Here is a 26932-nt window from a genome sequence, read left to right on the forward strand (position 1 = left end):
ACTGGTAACGCTTTAGAATAACATGTGCTTATTAGGTATTAACAGTGCATTATAAGCAGTTAACAATTCATTACTATCAGTTAGTTAACTGTTGTTATCCTTTAATAACATTAACTAACTGTTAACATGCAGCTTGTAAGTGTTAATAAGCAGCCTTTTAAGTTACTTACAAGCATATTTGTTAACAGTTGTAAGTGTTAACAAGCAGCTTGTTAATGGTGTATAAGACAAAAAGGTGGATAACTAATACGCTTATAAGACCTTTCTTACCTATTTGTTGTAAATTTTGCAGCCCCCCAATCTAAAGCGAGGACCATGTAGCCTATAGCTCCACAAGCCCGACCTTCTACCTTTGCATATCTACTGTACTGTATCTATCTATCTAGCTTGGTTTAGCTGTGAGCTAAAAAATTGCTGCAACGAGCAGGAATCGAAACCCGGTATCCTGCGTCATAGGGTTACTTGTTACTTACTGAGCTACATTCCTATCTGTGTTTTTGAAGAAAATGTTCATATTGATTCTATATTCCGATAATGTTCTATACCATACCAGCTATGCTTTTTACAAATATGTTTCTGATGGAAAAGTGGTATCAAATGATAGCTCTGTATCTCCTCTTTCATCTGACATGCTTGCCATACCTATGTGATCACGGGTTCGCGAGTAATTCAAACGAGAGTAATGGGTGCGCAGGTGAACGCAGAGAAGTATAGACTGTAACTATGATGCAATTTAATTTCATGATTTTTTTAATTTTATTTTCATACTTGATTGTACAGACACGTGCGTAGTCTCGTTGGAAAGCCCCACTTCTGCTCTGTCACGCAATAAAGGTTTCATCTAGCTGTGATGAACAGTTCCGGAGCAATGTAACTGAGAAGAAAGGGTGTGTTTTTTTGACACACTTTGCGTCAGTCGGGTTCTATGGGTTAACTAACTGTTAGTAATGAATTGTTAACTGCTTATTATGCACTGTTAATACCTAATAAGCACATGTTATTCTGAAGCGTTACCGTTTCACTTAACTCATCAGAGGTGAAAACATAATAGACCTGTCTCACAGATTCCCTTTTTGTGAGTCTTTAAAAGTAATGACTTCATAACTGGTTGCCCCTTAATGGTTGCATTCCTAAAGCTTAGTGAAATTAATGGGATTCTCCATAGCTCTTTTTTTTTTTTTTAGAAAAATTATATCTTGGTCCACATCCAAAAGTTAGTGGATTGGCATTGGGGTCGTTTCTATTGCTTCTGGTGATCATACTTTATTTTTAGGACCAGTATGAATTGTTTATCAAGTTTTTTTGTAACATGGTAATGATAAACTACAATTGCAGGTGATGTAACCAGTTTGGGCACTTCATCTCTAACTTATCAAAATGGCAATTTGCTTGACTGTCTTAAGGCAATGCAATTTATTTTGCAGATCATGTAGAGGAAAGAAATATGGAATCATTCAATCTTTAGAGGAAAATTATGGAATCACAAACCTAAAACAATTACATTTATTCATTTAGCAGACACGGTTGTCCAAAGTGGCTTATGTCAACTATATTACAAAACATCATAATTAGTACATTTTTGGCACCTTCTCTAGCTATATTCATAGCTTGGTTTCTCTGACTTCACTAATGTAGATATTCTTGATCAATCAGATTCCAACTTTGTTGAATGGCAGTTGACAGATCCGCTTTGCAGGATGGATGGAGCCTTGTCACACACCATTTTCTTCAGTTTCAACCATCAATTTTCAATGGGATTGAGATCCAGACTGTTTGCTGGCCATGCCATTGACTCTTTTTCCTTTGCTTTTTCCTGAAGAATGGTTTTAACATTCTTTGCTCTATGGCAAGATAAACAAATACAAAATGTGACACATTGTCCACATTTCAATGTATACTTGTGCATTTACAGTAAAAGTAATGACTGCCATCTCCCCTAGTCTTTTACCTGATATGCAACCCCATATCATAAGTGACTGTGGAAACTTTTTTTCAGGCAGTCATCTTTGTATTTTTTATAAGAACAGCACCAAACAAAAGTTCCAGCATCACCTTCTTGCCCTATGCAGATTTGTGATTCATCTCTGAATATCACCCTCATCCAATCATCCACAATCCATAATTGCTTCTCTTTAACCCACTATAACCGAATGTAAATGAAAAATCTAAAGATGTCTACCTGAAGAAAACAAGACAGTTTCCATGGTCACTGATGATATGAGGACCAGGGGAGATGGCAGTAATACCTCTACAGTAAATGCACAAGTGTACATTGAAATGTTGGACTCCTTTCCATCAGCTGAAAGGAATTTTGGTGATGAAGTAATTTTCCAGGATGATAAAGTATCTTGCCATAGAGCAAGGAATGTTAAAACTTTTCTTCAGGATAGACATACAGTATCAAGTCTGTGGCTAGCAAACAGTCTGGATCTCAATCCCATTGAAAATGTATGGTACAAACCGAAGAAAAGGCACTACCTGTAAAGCTGGTCAGTCAACTGCTGTTTGACAAAGTTGAAACCTCATTATTGAAGAATACTGTTCTACATTAGTGAAGTACATGTCTTAGAGAATGCAAACGGTAATAAAAGCCAGAAGAGGTGCAACAAAGTATGCACAAATTTGCAACAAAATTATGATGTTTTAGGTTTGTGATTCCATATTTTTTTCCTCAGGATTGAGTGATTTCACATTTTTTCCCCTCTACATTGAATTACTGATTTTTTGGAGCTATGTTTTACAAATCAAAAATATTTTTGAGACACATCTGTGATTTTGTCTTGTATCTTGAAAGATAAAACAGCTGAATGGACATCCTCCAAGAGTGGTGATTCCATATTTTTTGCCAGGGGTTGCATAATGCATAGTTGTTGGCTATCACCGCAAGTGCATAGGCTACTAAACGCTAAGGCATACCCAAGTTCTAGACTATTATGTCGCTACATGTGTAATATTGATATGATGCCATTTACCTTCGTTACTAATACTCAATACTTTTTGCCTGCGTCAAATCGTGCATTAGCATTTAGTGCGCATCTACTGTAGGCTTAACATGATTTCTAAGCGACTTGTGGGCTCATATCTGACTTAACTAGACTATGAATGCATTTATTTAATGTAAGACGTGAAAGAAATGAATGACACCGGCACTACGCACAAATTAATTTAAACTTAAACCTCATTTCCCTAATAACTTCTGCCTAGTTCCTTGTGTCAGTCACAGTAGCTAGAATGCATCCAGAAAACATATAGGAAAGAAATGAATGACACCGGCACTACGCACAAATTCATTTAAACTTAAACCGCACTTCCAATTAACTTCTGACTACCGGTAGTTCTCTCTCGTCAGTCACTGAGAGTAGCTAGAATGCATCGAGAAAACACAGGGGAAAAAAACTGTTCACAAAGTCATGATAAACTATTGGCGCTGCACAGCACCCATTTGTGATGTTTACTGAGTGTAATCATAGGTAACGTCATGTATGAAGGCTGTAATGAGTGTCAAGTCGAGTGCGGCAGCTGGGTTAAGTGTCAGGTTAGGGGTGGGCCTATGTCGTCACTAAAATGCCGTTTTGGGGTGGCCACATGGCACGAGGAAAACGGGGTTTTCAAAAGTTCCCACCTTGGAACCAGTTATGAAAAGTTACCGTTTTTGGTCACCTAAAATGCCGTGGTCGTGTGGAAGCAAGGCCAAAGCTTTTTTTTTATCATATCTATTTATTAATGACAAGAACATCTATCTGTTTGTGTTTGTCTGTTATTTGCATATGTCTTGCATATCTCCCAGTCATCTGGCTGATTTAAAACTTGGCAGGTGTCTGGTGTCAGGTCACCAAAAATACCTAAATCTGCATAGTACATAGTACAAAATAATCTAGTGATATATTATACATCTAGTGATATATTATACATTGAGCTCTAGAAGGAGCCTTATCCAATATCCAGTTGAAGAGGATACATTTTGTAATGACAAACTAAAGCCAAACATACCAACCTTTAAATTATGTCTACATTTCTAGGTTTTTAAACGACACAACCCATCTACACCTGAGGAGCAGGAAATGATGGAGAACCTTTTTGATGCACTCTGTTCCTGTCTTATGTTGGGAGCAAATCGGGACCGTTTCTTGAAGGGTGAAGGGCTTCAGCTGATGAATCTCATGCTCAGGTATGTAACTGCAGTCTCATTGGTATTTGGGATGTTTTTCTCTCATTTTTACAGTGTGCCAGAAATGTTGAGCACTGTATGTGATGGTGTGCCGTTACTATGGTTGAGTATGCGTTCTGACTTGTCATACCAACAAACCTGGCTCTTTGCGATCGAACTTCAGGTTTGGTACCCCGGAGACCCGGATTCAAGGCCATGGTGGGATGACTGCTCTCTCCCTTTGCTACACTGTAGAAACCAGAACTTATGTTTAACATGTAAAGTAGTTACACATTTAGACAAGGATACGGTCCCAATTTGAAGTTTGACAAGGTAAAAATCTGTTTTTTGTAGTAGTAGCCTATCCAGCTGCAGCCAGCATGACTGATAACTAACCCTAGTCTGATGAAATTAGCAGTGAAGATGCCCCCGCCACTTTTACATTTTTGGCATTTTGCATTTTGGGTATCGTCAGGAAAAAATAATACCACTTAATTACACTGTTTCCCCTAAAGCATAGTAGCATAGCCGCTACCTTTAAGAACCTGCTAAGGTTTCATGTGCTGCCGCTACACTAATTTCAATCTTGCTCTGCTGACTTCAAAACATAAAATTAGCAGGATTTATGGCTCTGTGCTAAATCTTTGCAGCCTCATACCCTTGCACAAGTGGTTCTCTAGCTCAGGGGTTCCCAAACTTTTCCACGACAAACCCCCCCAAATACCACTAGGTTCTGGCCAAGGACCCCATTAATGTTTTATTAATTAAACCCATCGACAATACTACAGCAAATGTAAAAATACATTAAGCTAATCCTAATAATTATTTTGTGAAAGATGTGAAAGACAGGCAAATAAACGGTGAGGTCATCAGCAGTAAAGTCTATGCCACTAGGCTACAATACAAGGGATCCTTATATATATCTGCATCATTTTCTACTTTAGCTTGTAGACTATTCGGTGTAAACAAGCATGAATGGATGTCATCAGTAGCGTTCTACCTTTGAAGAAAACGGGAGTATGATGGGAGGCTGCTTTTTTCCCTGTTCGCTACAGCTATAACGTTATATTTTGCATTTTCCAGCCAATCTCTTAACTGGACTAAAAGGCATATTACAGCCCTTGAATTTGATAACTAGCAACTGAAAAACTTGAGGTAAAGTAACACGAAACTGCTAACGTTGAGGTGCATGTAGTCAAGGTTTTATTCTGCATTCGTAACGTCATTCTATGGTTCACACCTGTAATGTTTTTCGATGTTGCTGTGTATTTTGTAGACAAACATTTAGGCTTCATGGTTAGAAGTAATTCTCACCAGTGCTCCTAAAAATTTTTTTTCACTCGCACGCCATAATTTTTTAGTGAGTTAAATGGACGCGCTGTCCTGTAAGTGTCCGGTGTTTTGCATCATCTCATCGGCTCCTCTGATCGGCCTTCAGAGAGTGCTCCAATCAAACTATTTTGAATGAATATCGGCCGATAATGATAGGTGGCTGATTGGAGCATCCCTACTGTTTTTATTGACATGGGAGAGATGGCGCGGAGACTGTGCAAAATAGTCTTGTTGATAAGTTGTTGAAATGAAATGGGGAGACATTTCGGTTTGAAATAGCCTGCTATACATATTTTATTTGATACTCATATTTTTTTTAGGCTTATTGTAACAACCAGAGCAGAGAGGAAATAACACAATGGCTTAATAGTTATTTTTGTGGTAGAAATATCGGTGTCAGTAAGTCAGTAAGGGACTGTACGATATTTATCGGGGGGGGGGTCGGTTGCCAGACGATCGGGTTAAAAAATGTTCTGCCTGGCCCTCCCCCCTGGTCAAAAGATTTTTTCCAGGGGCCTCCCCCCGACTCAAAAGAATTCTCCTAGGCCCTCCCCCCTACGTGAACTAAATAAAACTGGTCAAAAAATGACGTTTACAAGGTTAAAACGGCCAGCAAATGTCATAAGCACACATACACACACGGGTACACACAAGTGTTGCGCGGGTTTGGTCACAAGCGGCCCGCGGTCGCCCGATATTTTAATCAATCCGACCGCGACTCGGACCGCGAATATTAATTAGGACAAAATTATACCCGACCCGCGATCCGACCCGCTTATTTACAAAATGTGTGCTTTTGGTTATAGGCTGCATGCAGTGTGACAGTAGGCCATTTCTGTAAAACAAACTATTTTATTTGCGAAACTTTATGCAGTAGAACTACACGCAGTAGGCATGCAGGACATAATGTTTGCGCAGGAGAGAGAATGAGAATAAGAGCGCAAGAACGCACGCAATCACCAAGGATTAGAACACTAAGATAAGATTTGAAGGCCATGGACATACATCTTTCTTTCGAAAACAGAAATTGTGAGGTAAGGTAGGCAAGAGAGATACATTGTAGAGGTCTGCAGAGGTCTGAAAAATCAGTCCCGCGCCCGCCTGCTCCCGCAACATTCTGTCCCGCTCCCGCATTAATGTGTCATTTTTAGTCCCGCTCCCGCCCGCATCTGTAACATGATGTCCCGCTCCTGCCCGCTAAAGCCCACATGCAGGAGGGATAGCCTATTCCGTTTTTCTTTCTGTCTCACGAAAGGAGCACACACACCTTGTAACAATCAACCTTTTACCTTTGGCTGTGTTAACTAAAACGCACAAGGGGATCTTTTGAAAGATTAAGCAGTTAACAATAAACACGGTCAGTTTGTTATGAGATGCCTGAAACAATGTACAAATCAGAGTGCATCCGACACTTAATCAAAACTATAGCCTAGACCACGGTATCTTCAGTTTACCAGCAGTAAAGGAAAACACGCACCAAACAATAAACCAGAAACGCGCACAGTATAGCGCTTTATATTTTCATACATTAAATGACCCACACCACCCCAAATGAATTAAATGTCCTTTGTTTTAGTCCCGAAAATAAACCTAGAAGTCCAAACTAAGCGAAAGATATCCTGTCCTTTGCCAGGACGCCCGCAAGAGTCTGTATAATCCCAACAAGGAAATGAGAAGGCCGCTGCCTCCGAATTGTCCCGCGACGTGCAAACAAAAAAGGTAATCCACAAAAAGGGAAAAAATGCGATGATCGGATTGCAGTTATCCCACGCAAAATAGAAAAAGGAGAAAACAATCGGTCTCACCAACTCCGGTGCATAAATCCAGCCAGCCGACTGCAAAGGCTTCCTTGACGCGTCCTCTTCTTGGTAACGCGCTGGTCTCCCCTACCGTACAAGCGGCGTTTCATTTATATAAAGTCCGTTTCCTCCGTAGGGATACTTTCTCTCTATTTACCCCTCACGAGAAACAGTTTACAACACTTTCAGCTGCAGCACTGAGTACTGGCGCCACACATTCAAAAATCTCCCACACGCTTGCTACTTTCTTCAGACCGCCCCCACCATTTAGCGCGCTCCCCTATATAAGTTTGGGTGCGCGGTGATAGGCGTATTGGCCGACAGTGTCCCCATACAAATCACCCATATCCATACCATTATACACAGTGGAAATAAATCATGATAAATACATATAAATAAGTACATATTCATATCACACTGATATTATATGAGACCTACAGACATATATGTAATAAATAATACTTAATTTTAAGTAATGGCACCTAAACTAATGTGGCAGTGTCACAACCTGAGAGAGACTCCAGATGTCAGTTTCTTGGTTCTGAATGTAGGCTAACAACTGAAGTAGGCCTAGTGTGGTGCCTTCTTCCTCAGTCATGCTTTCGATTTCGAGTTTTGACAATGAGCAGCAGGAACAAATTGTGAAAGAGAATACGCACGCAGGCACGCAACTAGGCTACTTGTTGTTTTCTTTTACTCGGCTATCTATATATGGTTATCGGCGGGGGGGGGGGTAGTGATGGGTGTGTGCGTACCATAGCATTAATTCCTGCAGGCGCCCCTGCTGCAGGCTGCCCGTTTTGACTGTCATACTTTTAAAAGGCTTCGCAAGAAGTAGGCCTACATAGACCATAACTTCTATAACTACTGTCATCTTCTTTAAGAACTTTTCCCAATATTTCCCATAGCTTATATCGCTTTTCCTGAAGGGGTGTCTTTATTATTTTAACTCGCGTCTTCAGCTTCTTTACTGTTGACTTTACTGTACTGATGCTAGCCTTCTCGTGATATTTTTAAGTAGGCCTATTTGTAGAAAATATATATTTAATTAATTTTAACTGACCCGCCCGCAAATGACCCGAATATCATTAAAATATTTTGTTTATGACTCATAACCGCGGGTGACCGCTTAATTTCGGGCAGACCGCGCAACACTGCTAGACGCCATGTTTAAAAACCTGCAAGCTTATGAGGGGGGTTGTGGGAGATTCAGGTAGGGTTGCGACTGTTTGGACTCGCCCACTCTGTCAAAGAGACATGAATCATGATTTGGCTACAAACCTTTTAAAATATTGAAAACGGATCATTGATCAGGGAAAAAAAATATCATGGATCAGGAAAAAATCATTTTCCTCGGCCCTCCCCCCAGGCCAAAAAAATTCTCCTGGGCCTTCCCCTGTTTAACAAATTCTCTTAGGCCCTCCACCCCCTGACGACCGGCCCTCCCCCCCCGGTAAATATCGTACAGTCCCTAAGTACAACCCCAGTTCCAAAAAAGTAGGGAGGTTGTATAAAATGACAGAAAACAGAATGTGATAATCTGCAAATCTAGTAAACCCGTATTTAGCTATAAATAAGATCTAGACAACATTACAACGTTGAAAATTACAAATTCGTAGCCTGACGTCATCCTACTCAATTCTAGTCAGAATTACAGTCTGATACTGCTCCATTGGTATGTGATTATGGTGCGTGTTTCAACCGATACAAGGGTTCTTCTCCACAAATGCCGCCGCCTTCTCCACAAATGCCTTAACATTGTTTTCTGGTTATTGCGCTGTCAATATCTTGTACAACAGACGTGATAGCGAAATCTAAATGTCTACCTTTTATCAACAGTGTTTTTGTTAGGAAGAACCGGGAAGAATGAAACACTTTTTATTTAAATGTCACTTACAAAGACATTGTACCATACTGAAAGCTAATATTTTGTCACTAGCAACCTACATCTGTCCTCTGTCACAGTTGCATTTTCAGCTCTGAACAAAACCGTTCAGGAGTTCTGGTCCAAGTCGTGACAATACCTACTGTATGCACCCCTACATTTTAATACTGCATATACTGTATGTGCATGTTTTTATTGAGTAAAACAATCCTGTCCTGTTGATTTGTTTGTACTTTAGGGAAAAGAAAATGTCTCGGGCTGGTGCATTGAAGGTTTTGGATCATAGCATGATAGGCCCTGAAGGACATGACAACTGCCATAAGTTTGTTGATATCCTGGGTTTGCGAACCATCTTTCCCCTTTTCATGAAAACGCCAAAAAAGATGAAGAAAGCTGGGATATCAGAAAAGGAACATGAAGGTATCTTGTACTATGTAGAACACACCTTGTACTATGTAGAAGACGCCTTGTATTTAAAGTAATTTAATATCATCTTATAGCCAAAAGTCTTAGCCATCATCTTTGATCTCAAGGCTCTTCATAGCTCATTTCAAACTTACTTTGGTGACAAAGCTAGCCATTGACTGTTGATCTGTAGATTGACCGTCTGATGGGTGCTTTGTTTTCAGATGACTAATAATTGTGGTTGTTGCATTAATTCATGATATGCTAGCTTTACCTGTCAGATTTTGCACTACACCTCTTTTTTTGGTTTGTTTTTAAGTAAAATCCACCACAGCAAGACTCGTGCATTGTTCTAGCAGCAGCTGAAGTATAATATCACTTGTGAATGTTTCCCATCAGAACATGTGTGTTCCATCATTGCCTCCATGCTAAGGAATTTGAAAGCCCAGCAGAGAGCAAGGCTCCTTAGCAAATTCACTGAGAATGACTGTGAAAAAGTAAGTATTAAATCTCAATAGTTGTCTGAATCATATATTATTGGGGGCCAAGCAGAGAAGCTGTGAAGGCACAAAGCATTATTTTTCAAACTTTTTTTATTATTATATTATGTATAGGTTTAGTCTTTTTTTTTTTTTTTTTTTTAACTGAAAGAAAGGGACACTGAAAGACCGGGCTGCACAAAACTCGGTGGGCATGTAACCTACAAGTATGACACAGAACAATTGATTTTCGTTTTGATACGTCGCTCACCCACTGCCCTGGACCCCCCAAAAGGAGGGTAGGGCGGACACCGTTATCTCTGAATGTTTCGAGAACCGTAGGGGCTAGGATGACCAAAGTTTTGTTGTATGTTGGTCTCAAGGAGCCATCTCAATGCACACGAGGTATTGAAGTTTGGACTCTGGCTAGGCCACTCTAAAATGTTGATATTGTTCTCTGTTAACCATTTCTTGCCTTGTTTAGCTGTATGTTTTGGGTCATTGTGTGATTTAATGGTCCAATGCCGTCTATTGGGGTAAGTCTCTCGGCACACTGCCTAATCTTTTCTTCCAGAATATAAATGTAGTCCCTTGTTTTAGTGTTACCGTTTACTTTAAGAAGGTCATCAGGTCCCCCTGACATCCCAAAAGAATAATTTTCTCACCCCCACACTTGAAATGGACATGGCTTCATTGGGGTTTAACCCTTAGAGCCCCCATTATTCTCTGTTAAATTGCTCCAGAATGGTTTGTCGCAGCGAGATGAAACCTTTATTGCGTGACAGAGCAGAAGTGTGGCTTTCCAACGAGACTAGGCACATGTTGGTACGATCAAGTATGCAAATTATAAAATATATTATAAAATCGTTGGACCAAGCCGAGGGCAATTTCCCCTGTCTGTAATCATTGCCTGAGAGGAGCAGAAAGACACCCCCATCTGAAAGAAACTTAGTGCATGTGCAAGTAAAATTCTTCAAAAGCAATCAGTAATTTACATCATTCAACAGGTTATAATTGAACATTGAATGTATTTAAGAAAAAAAGGGATGGAGTATTGTGGATTAAGGGATAGAATAGACCCTTACAACAACAGATGGCCATACGCTTCTATCTACTGTAGCCTATATCCGGGTGAATGGAATATGTTGATATAACATGAGGGAGAGATGTATTTTTTCATAAAATGCCAAATGGTAATGATTGAAAAGAGGTAATAATAGATCAGCTATGATCGAAGAGACACTGAATATAAGAAAATGGACAACATATCCACATCAGTCTGTGTCAACACAAGTATCATAGATCAGGATTTGTTTCTAAACAGGGCCGGTGGGAGGCAATCCTGCGCCCTAGGCATAATAGGAATATGTTGCCCCCGTGTTCGTAGACTGTGTGCCACTTTCGATTGTGTGCTACCTCATCCCATGGCTGCAGCTTTTAAATCGGGGCTGTGCTCAATGTGTGGGGGGGCTCAACGTTGCTACTTTCCAGCGCTACCGGACCGCACAGAAAAATAATAAAATGTTGCAGGACAATTGCGACTGGGCCTCACAAAAAAAACGGGAGCCTACAATTAAGCAATTAGGCTTTTGTGTTACAAACATATTGTTATTACAGACTATTATAGAGAAATCTGACTACCTAGTGAATATGATGCCGTCTGTTAGGTTTGCATTTAAACGTGACAATAGGAACGCACTTCGGGTGTCACTTTCTTATATCACCCTGTGATGGGACCGTCTTATTGCGGGGAAATGAGCTTAGGGCTCCCACTGATTCGGTGACATGGTGAGATGCAGATTTTACCTACATTACATTGTGGCGCCCTCTGCTACGTTCCACTGCAAGCAATCTGGCGGTTCAGGTTGAAGATCAACACCCTCCTCAAATACCGGAGAAAAGGTTTTGGAACAAATTTCCAAACTTTTTACCTGTGCACTTTTCTGTATTCTGTAGCACCAGGCTTTGAACTTTCCATTAAAAATCACAAAAAATTGTTTTGAAGGGATGCCCCCTTTAGTTCATAAATGTCACATACGTCACCACCTGAGTTAGCAGTTCTGTAAATGAGGACCACTGTGCGCAAACGTATATCAATCCTTCAACAGACAGATGCTCACATGCCCGAGTCGCAGCAGTGCTGCACCACAGGAAGTCGATTGTTACTAGGCTGTGAAACAAAATCAACTAGAAACTAAAGATGCAGCAATGTTTCTCTTTGTCAAAGCACTTCAAAGTGACCTTTAGGATGTAGCATGGTCGTGGCATACCTGAACGGTTTTATCTATACTGTCATTAAGCTCATGAATTAAATATTTAACCCAATTTTAACTCTGTTGAAGCTGTTGGTATTGTCCATGTGTAATGTATGTCCATTTTTTAATTTGTAAAAAAGTTGGTAGATGGTAGAGAGAGAATGCTTTTTGATGTTCCGTTTTCATTGTACCTAGGAGCTTGTTTTGTTTGTTTGGACTTGGCACAGGTTGTATGGGAACTCCCACTAGTGGAAGTATAATGCAGTGCTTTTACAAGATTATTAGGTTGTGGATTATTCGTGTATTTGTTTTATGCCCCCTCCAGGTTGACAGATTAATGGAGATGCACTTTAAATATATGGAATCTGTGCAGCTAGCAGACAAGAGGATTGAAGGCGAGAAACATGTAAGAACACACAACACCTACCATTAATTCAGGTTGTTATAAACATGCTCTGTAAATGCTCAATTATACCACTAGAGTTTGCATTAGAGCACCAACATCTTGGACCAATGCAAATGCTTTATTGGTCACACATGTGGCTTTTCTTCAGTCGCACCTCCCCCCTTTTGTTCTCCGCAAAGTGTTGCAAAGCCCAGGGAAAACAGCTGCTTAACACACAAGATCACAACTGACCTCAAATTAGTCCTTGAGCCAGAGGGATTTGTCATTAATAGCTGAGGGGAATAAGCCTCATAGTGATTTTTGCTAAGGTATACAAGGAGTCAAGTAAGCTTTGTCATTCCTACATTTTCATTTATTTCAAGCACAGAAACTTTAATAATGGATAAAGTCAGGTTCAAAATTCTTTTTGTTTTTCAGATTGATGAGATATTAAATTGAATTGTTATTAGAGCATTACATTGCAGTGTAATGTAGAAGTTAACCCTTCGCAGACTGCACGGAACAGTTCATTTTTTCAGACTTGATGGTCTTGTGGCACAAAAAGGCTTATTGTGTAGTTATGCTACATGGCAAGATGAAATATACCCACCATTGTAATCAGGAGAAATAGCCCTTTAAAATTAATAATAAGAAAAAATAATTAATACGTTTGAGGGGAACACACATCATTTTTAAAACATATCTTCAAAATTCACCCCCCAAAATATCAGTTTGTCAAGATGTTTTCATTTTTCTTAGAAAGAAAAAAAAACAATCATTTTGTCACCTTTTGTTCAAAGGTTAGGGTAAATGTATTAATACCTAAACATTGCAGTTAAAAGTTGAATCTTTAAAGAGTAGAATGTTTTTACTCTCAAATTCAATTCAAAACACTTTATTTGTCCCCAAGGGGCAATTTGCACAACCACATAGAGTAGTACACAGATAAATAACATAAAACTACATAGAAGTGTATAAAGCAGTGGTCCCCAAACTACGGCCCGCCACCTCATTTTGGGTGGCCCCCCAAAACATGTCCGTGGTATATAGCAACCGGCCTGCACGGGAGTACGAAATCGTCAAACTATAACATCCACAATTTCCCCCATTCATTCTCTATGGCGAGTCTTAACAGTACACATGTAATACTCTTTTTGTCCACTGGTGGTTATTTTGGCGCTGTTCCGCGTTTGCCATCAAAAACGGAATGAAATGTAGGCCTACCTGCAAACAACGTAAGAGGCCTATGCTGACTGCATCAGTGCTCAAAGTATTGTAAAAGTTTATCAATTAATTGTTGATAACTAACTAACTTCTATTCAAGTCATATTATTGAGACTTTCTGGGATAATTATTTCTATTTTGTATTCACTCGTTCAAATGTTCATAGGCCTACAAAGAGGTCACAAGTTCAGGTGAGTGAAAGTTAGAATGGTGGTCATTTCAGACCACTTCAGCGCTTCATAAAATTGTCATAGTTTGAGAACTTTACATTTTCAGAGTTCAGAGTTCACCCATTTTTAATAAAATATACTTTTTGGAATGCAAAAGTCTTTTTATTAGTATTATTTAATTTGAGTTACGTTTTACACTGATATGGCATGATGGCAATATAAACACAGCTAACAATGGTATTAAATTGCAATAGCCTATAGATTAAATGTAATGGAATATTCGACTAAGGTAGACTGCTGTTGTTCACAGCACTAAGCTATTTATGGTTACTGATATACTCCGAGTCTCTGGCCCTCTCTTAGAGCCAGCCATAGTAAGCTGGCCCTCGGAAGAAAAAGTTTGGGGACCACTGGTATAAAGGCTGTAAAAAAATAAACGTACATAAAAACAGATACTTACATTGCACTATAAATTGCATTGTGCCTGTTAAACACTATACATGCACCAGGTCACTAGAGTCTGGATAGGCTGTGTAACAGGGGCGGGCTACTGGAAAGGTTATTTAGTGTTCAGGAGTTGAACAGCCATAGGCACAAAGGTTGCCTGCCTACAGCCTAGGTTGCAGAGTCATCTCCAGAGGGTAGCCACTCAAAGGAAGGGAACAGGGCATGTGAGGGGTCAGCTAAAATCCTGCCAGCCAGCCTGATCATCTGCTGCTCGTGTACCAAACAGGAAGGGGCAAAGTGGTTACAGTCGTAGCTTATATGCTTATTTGTTATTTAGTTTCTTAGATATTATTAGTATTCCATGTGACTGAACAACTTAATGACCTGCCTGAAAATACTTCTTACGGATCTAAACACTTTACCTGCACATGCTACATCAGAGGTCCTCAATAGGTGGACCGAGGTCTGGGTCGGACCCTGACGTGATCCTATCCGGACCCAAACCATGACTATTGAGATTTTCACGGAACATTTCAAAAGCTGTGATAAATGTTTTGTAGGCTATAACAATAAGAGTTTTAACTTCAGTAGCTTCCATCATCTCGCTTACTGCTACTCAACCAATCAAAACTGTGCATTCTGATAAAGTAGAGTCATTGAGTTACTATGGTGAAGAGACTCACTGACAGCCTGACGGAAAACGAAAAAGAGGAGATGGGATGAGAAACAATCAGATGAATAAGTAAGTTAGCGATAAGTAAGTTATTTTCAGAACAGAGAACAGAGCTTTTAATAACGATTGGACCGACTCTAATACTGTACGGGCCATACCATGACAATGAGTCAAAAGCGCATCGTCACTCGTCGAAAGCTTATTCAAATTTAGTAGGATGTGTCCAGTCCACATTGGGAGGGTTTTCATTATCAAACGTCGAGCGCATGGCACAACAAGGTGTTCCTAGGTTTTTTGGTGATGATGGTGAATAACTACTCATCATGAGATGTACAGTATTTCGTAATATCTTTATTAGTGGGTTTGATCCAGCTAGCCCACTATTGTTCTTCTTAAGTTTTCTTATTAGTGGGTTTGATCCAGCAAGACCGCGCGAAGCGCTGTCTCATCTTTTTTTTTTTTTTTTAAAGCCAAACCATGTTCATATAGGTCATTTAAAAAAAAAAAAAAGTATTTCCCCAATCCATTCAGCCCAGTTCAATGCCCAGCTAGCTCCATTCAAACCTAGTCATGTGTACAGTTGTATAGATTATAACATTAAGAAACACACATTCATACAGATATTATGCACATCCACGCAACACTACTATTCAAGTTACTCATCTTCTCACAATCAATTCAATTGTCTTGCCACGATCTGTGGAACTTACAGACAACGTTAAATTACTATAGGTTCTGTATGTTATTTAAAGCCGACCTAACGATGAGTCCCTCCATGACGGTGTGTTGCAATGCATTCTGGGTGCTGTGCTGTGATTAGACTAAAAATCAGTTTATTAAAAAGAAAAACGGTACCGTTCACGTCTCGTTCACATATACAGACGGGCGCCATCTTGGGAAAACACAACTCTCTGGGATGTGGCGTAAATCTCGTGTGAAACCTTGTTGCCGGAACAGCAGGGAAGAGGCAACAGGATAGCAGCACGAAAGATACACAGGATACACACAGAATTCGAACGAATTTGAAGACATCGAAGAACGAACCCTTTTAGTTTGATGGACGTCCTTATCAGTCTATGGTCTAACTTATGAACGTGTCGGGTCAACGTCAACAATAAGTAAGTTAGGCTAACGTAAACGTTAGCTATTTGCTGTTGTTAACATGCTAAGCATTGAAAATGAATGCGTTAGCAATAGCCACTGCTTTTTTTGAGCTGACAAGCCCTGGAAATGCGTTAACGTAATCAGCCAAATTGACTTCAGAGAATGTCTAATAAGGGGAGAACTGCCACTCTCGGAAAACTTCCGGTTTCTGAACTGGTTGCAGTTCCTTCTGTGGTTCCACATGAGGGCGCTCGTCCACGAGTGCAGAATGCATGGAGGTCTATGGAGCTGTACCCCTCAAAATCCACTTTTCTCGGGATCATTTTTTTTTTTCAAGTAATTTGAGTATTGTATTCGAAAGGGGAGGCAAAGAAAATACACTTGGTTGAGTATTATATTTTTTAAAGTCACTTAATTGTTCTAAAAAACCTTTAAAATGTGTCAATGACGTCATTCATTAGCACAATGCTAGCGTGTTATGTGCAACAACGACCCAACCTGTAAGAAATCAAAAGGACATAAGTACTCGTTCATTCAACTTTTGACCTATAACCCATGTTAAAGTTATACAAACTACAATGAAATCTGAGATTTGTCAACGACAATCAGGTGAAAGAGACAAATTTAGCCGTCTAGCTCCATTGACTCCCATTCATTCTGCACTCATGGTGGCGATCGCCCCCAGTGGAACTCTGGTGGAACTGCATCCAAAATTCAGTACAATGGGACTTAATACGGAGTGGCAAGGCTCTCCGTAGACAGGCTCTGCTCACTTCTTAAGACCCTTGGTATGGTGTTACAACGATGTGGAGTCGAAATGTAAGTTGTTAGTATGGTTTTAATGTGTAAACAGACCAACCGCGATTTTGCAATGAAGTGAATGGAGTCATTTTAGGTACTACTTCCTTAGACTTCGTAGATGTAGTTACTACAATTTGGAGGCGAAATTCGAAATGTAATATGGTTTTAATGTGTAAACAGAACAACCACGATTTTGCGAGCTAGAAAAAAGGAAGTGAATGAATTAATAGTTACTGCTTTTCTGAGGGCTGGCGTACTCATAAAATCGACGTAATCTTTGAACAGACTACATGGTTATCTTCCTTCGACTTCGTAGATGTAGTTACTACAATTTGGAGTCGAAATTCGAAGTGCAAATATGGTTTAAATGTGTAAACAAGACGCCTGATGTTTAAAATATGTTAATGCAAGGATTAAAGTTCTCCGTCGTAGGATGGATTTCCGTCAATTTGATTTTAGAAATGTCATATTTGAGATCGATGCAGATCCGATGAGAAAAAAAATAGGGGGGGGGGGGGGGGGGGAACCATCACCTTTGCTTTTCCTTTTTTAAGGCAACTACAAATATTAGGTCCGACGAATTAATGTGTGTGATGGTAAATGTTTAAAGACCTAATAGTGTTCTTGAGAACTTTCTGTGTCTCAATCAGTGACCGCTCAAGAAGATAGCCATGAGTTTCGCTTTATGTTGTAGCTACACACTTGTCTCGGGCGTTTGCTTAAAAAAAAAGAACACGTATGGAGGACTATAACGGTCTAAAAGTTGGATTATAGTGACACATTAGAGACAGCTGATAAGGTTGGCCAATCCGTTTAACTTTTTTGGGTATGATATTGTGAGCTCTGTGCGAATTCGGAGAAGAAGCGTAGGCTGTGTTCTTTCCGTGCATCAATGTAGACAATTTCTTACTATCGTGAACTCTTGTCAGGGGAGGTCATTCATTTTGGGTGTCACCTATGACTTGAACAGATAGCCTGCAATGCCACCCGATGTAGGCTACTATTATTGTTACAGTTTTTAATCAATGCAACTAACATTATGTGTAAAGCGACACAATATAAACCGTAGCCTATGCAATTTATTATCCCGTCTGTTATGACAATGTTTTTCACAATTTGCGACGGAAGGTTTTGACTGAGCGTGTTAGCATAAAAAAAAAAATAATATCACTGTCATCATCGTGAACTGTTGAGGTGGTTGTTGATTGACGCACAGACAGCCTTGTAGCCTATTTTGCTTAGGCCTCACTTTTAACGACAGTAGGTTGTGAGTGTATGTTGACAAAAAATAAAAAATGACGTTAGTCCGCACACTGAAAACTCTTAAAAAGATTTTAATCACCACATGTGACGTTTCGGGCTGAATGCCCTTCTTCAGACATGAAGACAGCAAGGAGACAAGGCACTTACACACACACCCATACACACACACCAATCAAACAGTCACCTGACAAATCACCTGTTACAGGTTATTATCTTAAGTGCAAAGTGGTTTTGTTTTGTTTTGTTTTGTTTTTTGTTGACAAAAAATAACCATACAATTAAAATAGTCAACTTAAAACTTTGCTATAAAATATTATTAATTTATAGCACAAAACCATAACCAGTAGGCCTACCAGAACCTCGCATATTAGCGTCATGATTTGTGTGCGTCTATTTGGCAAGGCCACTAGCTGTCATGGATGCGTTGTTGCTAAAGGAAGGCAAGGCAGGTGTCAAAAGTTAAAAAATAAATGGAGATGGGCAGCTGTTGGAAACGGGGGAGAACTAACAAGCCATGGTGTAAAGAAATTAAAGTGCCAGGGGTTTGCTTTTGCGTGGTTCGCTACAAGAAAATTATTTATGGATGCAATAGGAAAACGTTTTAGCACGCCACCAATCAGAAGACCGCCATAAGGTTAACGTTCGTGCACTTCAGGACATCTTCCTTACCTGGTGCAACTAGCCACCACGACAGAGGTAGGCTGCCGTGCAAAGGCAAAAGGCCGTAACTTCAATTTTATCAAAAATGAGTTTTTGTCATTTTTGGAACAATGGGCATCAATTTTATCATGTGGACAAATATCTTGAGTCAATTTTGTTGTTTTCTTATCAAAATAAGATGCTGTTTTTGCCGTAACTTCAAAAAGCAGAGGGTAAGCCAAGGCATAGCCCGTAACATCAGTTGTGGTTCTTTAGCTTTGTTTCGCGGCTCTATAGAACGCTGGAATTAAGTTACAGTGCACCGTAATTTCAGCGCAGCAAACCATATTAACATTGGTGGTGGGTAAAACAGAGGCAGAGTGTCTTATGCCTATGTATTGTATGTAGGCCTAATTGAAGCACTTCAGCCACACTTCAATAAAGTGAAAAGAAAATGTTGCAGTGGTTGTTTTACTATCTAGCATTAACTACTTCAGATTTTGTGAAATTCAGCTAGGATGTAGCCTAGTTAGCTAGTTAACTGTTCCAGATCCACAAATAGCCTACATGATAGATGTTGTGCCAGGCAACTGTAAGACACCATAAATGTCTCAAAGCCTGGATACTATTAACTAGTAGCCTAGTACACGTTTTCTCGTGCCATACAGGGTGGCTAGCTGCCTGCCAATCTGCAAGTCCACTCACTGGCAGAAAACAAAGCGAGTGGGTTGGGGACGCCTCACGATACACCTCCCCGTCCCTCCCCGGCGAGGAGAACATGTCGCACACAAACTAACCCAGCAGATAGAACTTAGATCGCAGCTTACCTTTTAAAAAACCCATGGAAAACAACATCCACTGAGAAGACAAATCCATTGTTTAAATCCATCACAAGTTTTCAGCAAGCCCATTCGCAATATAATTATGTGCAGGCTAGCTAGCCTAAAATCTATCAAAGTGCAACGTTGTTCGGATGTTGTCATTCAATTTTAAGTGTCGCTATGAGTAAGCTATTAGCTAAAGCTAGACAGTGTTGGTTGCAAAATATTTGACTCCCATACGAACAAAACTACACAGCATGTCCTTAAGTCGATGTCCCTTTAATTTGTCAAGAAAGAAATCCAATCAATGTGTGACTCCTCCGCCGCCCGCACGACACAGACAGTAAATTATTATGTGTCCATGAGTAGCAAAATTCCTGTAATTGCATACGTTTCCAATGGCATTGGCTTGGATCATGTTGTGGCTGTTTTTTTGTTTTCTGGCTCTTAAAGTGTTATTTTACTTAAATTAAGTACAACGATAAAGTTTTAAAATGTTCCAGTGTAGCCTTCTCATTATTTTGTATTTTGTAATATTCTGTTGATGGAGGCCTAATATTAAGCCTTACTAGACAAAACTCACTAAATGTTATCTTAAGGCTATCATTGTTATCATATAAATGTTTCTATAGAGTGATAAAAGTCCAAATGGTCAATAAATTAGAAGTTAAGGTATTTTGCCTTTGTATGACCCATTATTGTTTTGCAGATAATGCAAAGGCAGAATACAGTAACTTCCAAATAAGGGTCAAAGGTCAAGTTTGAGCTGATTTTTTTTTTTCATGTAGATACATGTATTCATTATGACAATTACTTGGCAAATTTTCAGTGTCCTACCTATCATACAATTGGCTGGACAACAAAAAAACTTTAAAGTCATTTTTCTCAGTTTCACACTCTGGCGAGTTAAGGTCTTTTGCCTTTGTAGGGCAGTAGGCTACGTTTATCTATGGCTGACCGTTTTTACGTTTAGAAAGTAGGCTACTGTACGCATGTTCTTTCATAGCGCAACACGACCTGTCCCTCACCATATCGCAACCTCTTGTCAACCTTATACAGTCTGTTGCTGAGGACAAAAGCACCGTCTCCAGATTGTCGTTATCAAATGCGCAGACCTCCTGCATGAGCACACACAGACTGAGAGACTGCTCATAGGAAAACTGAGTTGTCTGTAAAACTCAAAATTACCATGTTTTCATTAAATGCGGATGAGGCAACAAATGGAAATATGAACAATATCTAGAATGTTCTGATTCGTTACTTTGATGAGGAAATGTGAAGTCTTGCAAACTTGATTTTATAGATTTTACTTGGTGTTGAATTGCATATTAACAAGAAAAAAATCTCCCCTTTAAACACTTTTGGCCTGAAGTAATTAAATAAGAGTGTGTTAAAGCCTTTCTACAATATTGCTGCAGTAGAAAAGAACAGCAATGGCTAATCAGCAATGGTCAGGGATGGTACTAAAATATATTTTTGTTCATCAGGAAAACTCAATCTCAATCAAGAACACTCAATTCGCCTTATTCACATGGCGGCCATTGGCGGCTAAAACGAGGCTACAGGGTACACAAACCATAGGATTGTTATGTTCTATGCATTCACCTGTAGGTGGCATTAATTATAGTAAGTGTACCCTGTAGCCTCGTTTTGGTTTAAACTATGGCCGACGTGTGAATAAGGCGAATACTCCCTTTACTTCGCTGTTTGCATCTTTTTGTACATTAAAAACCAATAGGTCGCGACCGCAAAAGGGGTGCTATCTCTATAGGTAGATATGAACAGCGTATGACTTAGGGCCTTTTTTTCACTTTAATCCCTGGTTAATGAATGGGCACAGTATTATTGTGTACAGTAATGGGCTATCAGTAGTATGTAAACAGTTCATGTGTTATGTGATTTACATAAACTAGTAAACAACAGAAATGTTAAGCTGGTCTTGTGTTTCCTGAATTCTTACATTCAGGCATTCAAATGAAATGTAATTAAATAGCATATATACTCTATCAGTGTATGATGCTTGCATGAGGGAAACATCCCAAAACAACGGCACCTATATAATTGCTGTTGTTTTGAGAAGTATTTCTCATGCAAGCATCATGCAACAATGCGAAAACAATGAAACTATTGTAGGCCTAATTATATTTGTATATATATATATAGCTTATTGGATGTTTCGTTAATGCAGATAACTTTTGATCCGTGTGCCCGATTTTCATAAATGAGGTACCGTTGGAATCCTTGGATGAGGCCGAGTTCCATGCCCCAGATCAAACCCACTCTTGCAGTTCCTCGGAACCGCAAATCTAGTTCTAATTATGTTTCCTATTGTAATCGTGCAATTTGTAATGTTTTTGCTTGGACGTGGCTGGTGTGCGTTCATGGATGATAGGTGCACCCGCCAATATGACTGTTGACAATGCGCTCTTAAAATAACATATAAACAACTCGCCATAGACTTCTGACCAGGTGTACAATAGCGATTTTTAGACAATGTGTTAAGCCACTCCCTAAGTTGTTAATTACCACACCCCTGGGCGCACTGTTTAAAAATGAAACGTGCAAAATAAGGAATTAAACTTTGCGCTGGGTGGAAAACGAGTTTTACGCCATGCGCCAGTGTGCAAAATACAGCCCTACATGTTTATATTCTGAGACCGTAGCAATTATTAAAAGCGGCAATTTCAAGCACCACTTATAGACAAAGCATAAGTTGAATAACTTTAATGCAAAAGTTTTAAACAAATATGTGCAGCATATTTAATAGGATTTAATAGTTATTTAGCTAGTCGTCTTCTATGCGTCCTTGCTTTCACAATTGTGAATGTTTTATTTGGATTGTGCAGGCCGAGTTGTCCGTGTCCATTGAGCGGGAGAGGGGGGCAAGGAGAGGGGGTTTATTTCTATACTGTTTGGTAAAGTTGCACGCATAGTCTACAATGAAAGCAACGAGGGGTACGAAATTATGATTTATTTATTTATTTTTGGACAACGTAGGCTACCGGTAAGTAAAGCATGGAGATGTGTGTTGCTTATGCGCCCACTTAAGCTGCAAAGCACTTCTTGAACCACTAGAAAGGGTGTGTCACGGTTCTGCTTTTTCACACCGCGACACAGGTTTGAGGATATGAGTGTTGCGATTTTGGTTTCGAATCGCATATCGTTACAGCCCTATTATTTACCTTTTTATTTACTAGATTGAGAAATATTTCTGTAACAAAAATACACCAACATTGTTGTGTGGCAATAAAGTATCTATCCGTCTATCTATCTTAAATATTGCTATCTCAGGACATTGTGCGTCGAGGAGAAATACTGGATGATGGGATGGAAGATGAATTCTACCTACGGCGTCTTGATGCAGGCCTTTTTGTGCTCCAACTCATTTGTTACATCATGATGGAGATCTGCAACGCGGGGATCCCACAGGTACACCTTACCAAAACACTGAAAACGGTGATTTTCACAGCAAGATGTATTTTTACAAGTGACTATTTAGACATGCCTGACTGTCTATTTAGAGAAAGACATGTATGTCATGTATGTAAATTCACAAACTTCTCTCCACAGGCAATCTTATTAAAAGCATAAATTCAGTTTCTCCATGTATGCCATTAATCCTGATCACTAACATCACTGACTAAATAAATACTGGTCAATTATTCATGCAAATTCAACCGCAAACGCTAATGCTAACACACAATATGGGTGTTAATACCTGTGGCTGGCTGGTTTGCATTTGTATTGAGTCCATTGCAGATGATTGATTTTTTTTTTAATTGTTTGTCAGCCAAATCAAGGTTGGAGGGATGTCTTTTCCAGTAATTATGACCACCGCTAGTGTCAGTTTAGTCAGATTTTGTTTTCTTCCGGATTTCTTTTTTTCTTCAGTAATTTTGTGTCAACAATTCCCGGGACACTGAAAGACCGGGCTGCATTTAGCCCCACAAGGATACGGAACTATTGATTTTTGTTTTGATCCGTACATTTAGTGACTGTACACAAATCGGCTTGCAGATCGTGATGTTGAGTGAAGGGTTGTCGGATGAAGTTGAAATGTCAGAGGTATATTTCTGTATAAAACAGACCATTGCTATGTATAATTGGCCGCTGACAATGACGATGGGTTTTGTGCATCTAATTCACATCTTTTATTCATATCACTCCGCAAGTAGCCTAGTCGGTTCACTAGTTGATTTCATTGAAAGTGAAAGCCATAGACTGTATATATAGAACTGGACAGTGCGGTTGCATTCAGCAGTGTTCTATGGAATTGAAGCCGCCGAGGCGACGCCATCTTGGAAAATTTGCAACCAATTTGAAGTGCGGCTGTGCAGCAGAAGTTGAAGCATGCGCAGTGAAGAGGAGTCGCGGTCAGGCACGCCCACTCAGTGAGTTAAACACGCCCCTTGTCGAGTGAAACCCGCCCCCTTCTCCTTTCCACAACACAGGTCGATAATGAGGTCGACTCGGCGCCGAAGGCTAGCTGGCTGAATGAATTTAGCGGCTGTGAGTTAGCTAAACAGCACAAACGACAGTCTTCGGTTTGTTCTTGTCTGGTAAGTTTTGTGTATCAACTGAAAAGTTTTTTTGTCTATTGTTCTTAAATACGTCTAAGAGAGCTTATTATGTTGATTACAGACTGTGAGAAATTAGTATGGTGAATACTAATCAGCTAACAACAGAAATACGGACAGCGAATTACATGCTAACGTTAGCAGCTACATTAACGTTACTGTAAACGGTAGGCTAAATTGGTCATTGAGGTGAAGATTAGCAAACAGCTCCCGTAAGAGTCGATGCATGTTTAGTCGGTTTTATTAGTTTTTGCTGTTTTCAAATATCTCAATCTGAATGTATGCCATCTCAACATGGAGTAACCATTGACTGTACATGGAGATTACACAGTCAGTACAGTTTATGATGTGATAAAGCAACATAAGTTAACGTTATATGAAGCATGGACCTCATCAACTTGTCATATTAATGTAACTAGCCTACTAGCCAGTTTACCAACGTTGCATTTTTTCTAACGTTAACGACAAAGACACCTCCGTTAGAGCTACACCTGTGACGGTAGGTCGGTAGTTGTAGACCGCATAAGTGAATGATCGATAAATGAAACGCCTGCATTAAACACTACGCCAAGAACCAGTCACAAATTCCCAGGGATATCGGTGAAAGTAACACCTCAATTTGTCATCTAACGTCCATGATCAGTCATACTGATAACGTTATTTTTCAAGCTGACGCAAGTTGATAATTCACATATTTAAATATAGAATTTAATATTAAAATCGCATGTTTAAACGTGTAGTTAACATTAGGTAGGCAGTGACATTTATTGCACACATATATTTAATTAATTGGTATTACTAGTGGTGTTGAGTGCCTCATTATATGCTTTGTAATATTGTAAAATTGTCTGACTAACTTTATTGTAACTTTCCTTTTTGCAGATAAGGTATGGGTGATGGCTGAATGTACTGGAGGTGGCGGCAAGGAGGTCTCCATTAGTCTGCAAGGGAATGCCTACGTGAAGTTGTTTGGCTGGGGTGGTCTGAGGTGGCATGTCCTCCCCCTTTCTCCAAGTTCCCAGACATTCATCTCCCTGACACCACCCACTGTCACTGGATCAACCTGAAGCCCCTTATACATGGGACATGGCACAGCACCACTACGAAACACATGACTTTCAATAACTTGCGTGGCACCAAGATAGGTCTGCCGCTGCTCTGAACCTTCTGTTAACTTGACATCATTCATACTTGAGGCTGTACACATCACTTTGTTTCTATTTTCTTTATTGATGTCACCCAAACTTCAACTTTGTGTATGCCCCTGAACTCACACAAATTGTAAATTGCAATGCGCCATTTAACCAGTGGTGTAGTCTAGTTAGCTGTAGTGGTGGGTATACTGTGAGCAATCCTTGTCTATTTTAAATGGGTATACTGAGATGGTGATGCTTTTTAAGTGGGTTTACTGTGTAGTCCTGTTATTTATTATTGCCCCCCCCCCCCCCCCCCCCCCCCCCCCTTTTTTTCATTGTTTATATTTAATTAGGCTATTGATTGATCCCTGTTAAATTTAAGTATTATATTGTTTTGTATTTGTGTATGGCTTTGGACAAAAGTGTAACCTAGCCATCATAATGTGGTATTTTCTTATGCACTTGAAGCAAAAAATAAAAATATGTTTCTTTAAATGTAGTACCACTTTAAACACATGACTCACTGAACAGCAAAGTAGCTTCCTGATTATGTGTAAAATGTCTACAAAGTATCCTGATGTAGTAGGTCCATGTTCTCATATTTTTACAGCTGACATGAAGGCTGCAATATTACATTTTTGATTTATAATGGAGCACCCTCTCTGGTGAAAGACTAGTACTAGCAACCCTGTGGTAGAGTCATACGATTACAGACATATTGAGAGAGCCTATGATGAGTTGTCACAGTTTTCAATTTAGACGTATTGAAATGGGGTATGTCTACGGGAGGATTTACACATCACTGGCAAGACCTGATCAAATCATACCAATGCAAAATGCTTCTCCAGCAGTGCAATCGCAGGTAACAACAATACCTTAACTCAGCATTTTCAGATACCGCTGTTGAGCATACTAAGCAAATTGTCCATTTGTAACTTTGAATCCCTCCTCACGTTAAGCTATGGTCCAATATGTGTTCACTAAAAAACAAGTAACGTTATTTGTCTGGCTTATTAATAAATGGTCATACCGAGGTTGTCGACCTAGCAGGCTAGGTGACGTTTATTGCCATTCGTGCAAAACTAAGCAAGAGTTAACGTTAATGAAACTTAACATCGCCTTCTCCCAGTGACTTAAGTGTATTCAAATGAAGTTGCAACGGTGGTGGCGGCAATCACTGGTCACATTAAACCATTTGAAACAAGTAGGACTGTAAATGATCGTGACTATGGATAACGTTACTTCGGATCAATATAGCAGAGCCCTTTTACTTTACCTCTCAACTGGCTAATGCTAGCATGATTTAGCATGCTATAAGCTAATATACTTAGCATCTACGAAAGAACAGCACATATATTTTTTCACTAAGAATCTGTCACAACTAACAACG

At 39.6% G+C, this 26932-nt stretch overlaps 1 protein-coding gene across 3 annotated transcripts in view; it reads left to right on the forward strand.

Annotated features, from left to right (window-relative positions):
• The window catches only part of ctnnbl1 (catenin, beta like 1), a 117791-nt gene that overhangs the window by 78094 nt on the left and 12765 nt on the right, over nucleotides 1-26932 (forward strand). For 2 of the 3 annotated variants that reach the window (XM_042098228.1, XM_042098226.1), the window contains exons 10-14: nucleotides 4020-4168; nucleotides 9402-9583; nucleotides 9968-10065; nucleotides 12628-12708; nucleotides 23121-23285. In XM_042098228.1, the coding sequence (XP_041954162.1) occupies nucleotides 4020-4168; nucleotides 9402-9583; nucleotides 9968-10065; nucleotides 12628-12708; nucleotides 23121-23285 (675 nt within the window). The remainder of the gene's footprint in view (nucleotides 1-4019; nucleotides 4169-9401; nucleotides 9584-9967; nucleotides 10066-12627; nucleotides 12709-23120; nucleotides 23286-26932) is intronic. The other variant, XM_042098227.1, reaches the window with a different exon arrangement.

Source organism: Alosa sapidissima, chromosome 7, assembly GCF_018492685.1.
Source record: "Alosa sapidissima isolate fAloSap1 chromosome 7, fAloSap1.pri, whole genome shotgun sequence".
Taxonomy (NCBI): domain Eukaryota; kingdom Metazoa; phylum Chordata; class Actinopteri; order Clupeiformes; family Clupeidae; genus Alosa; species Alosa sapidissima.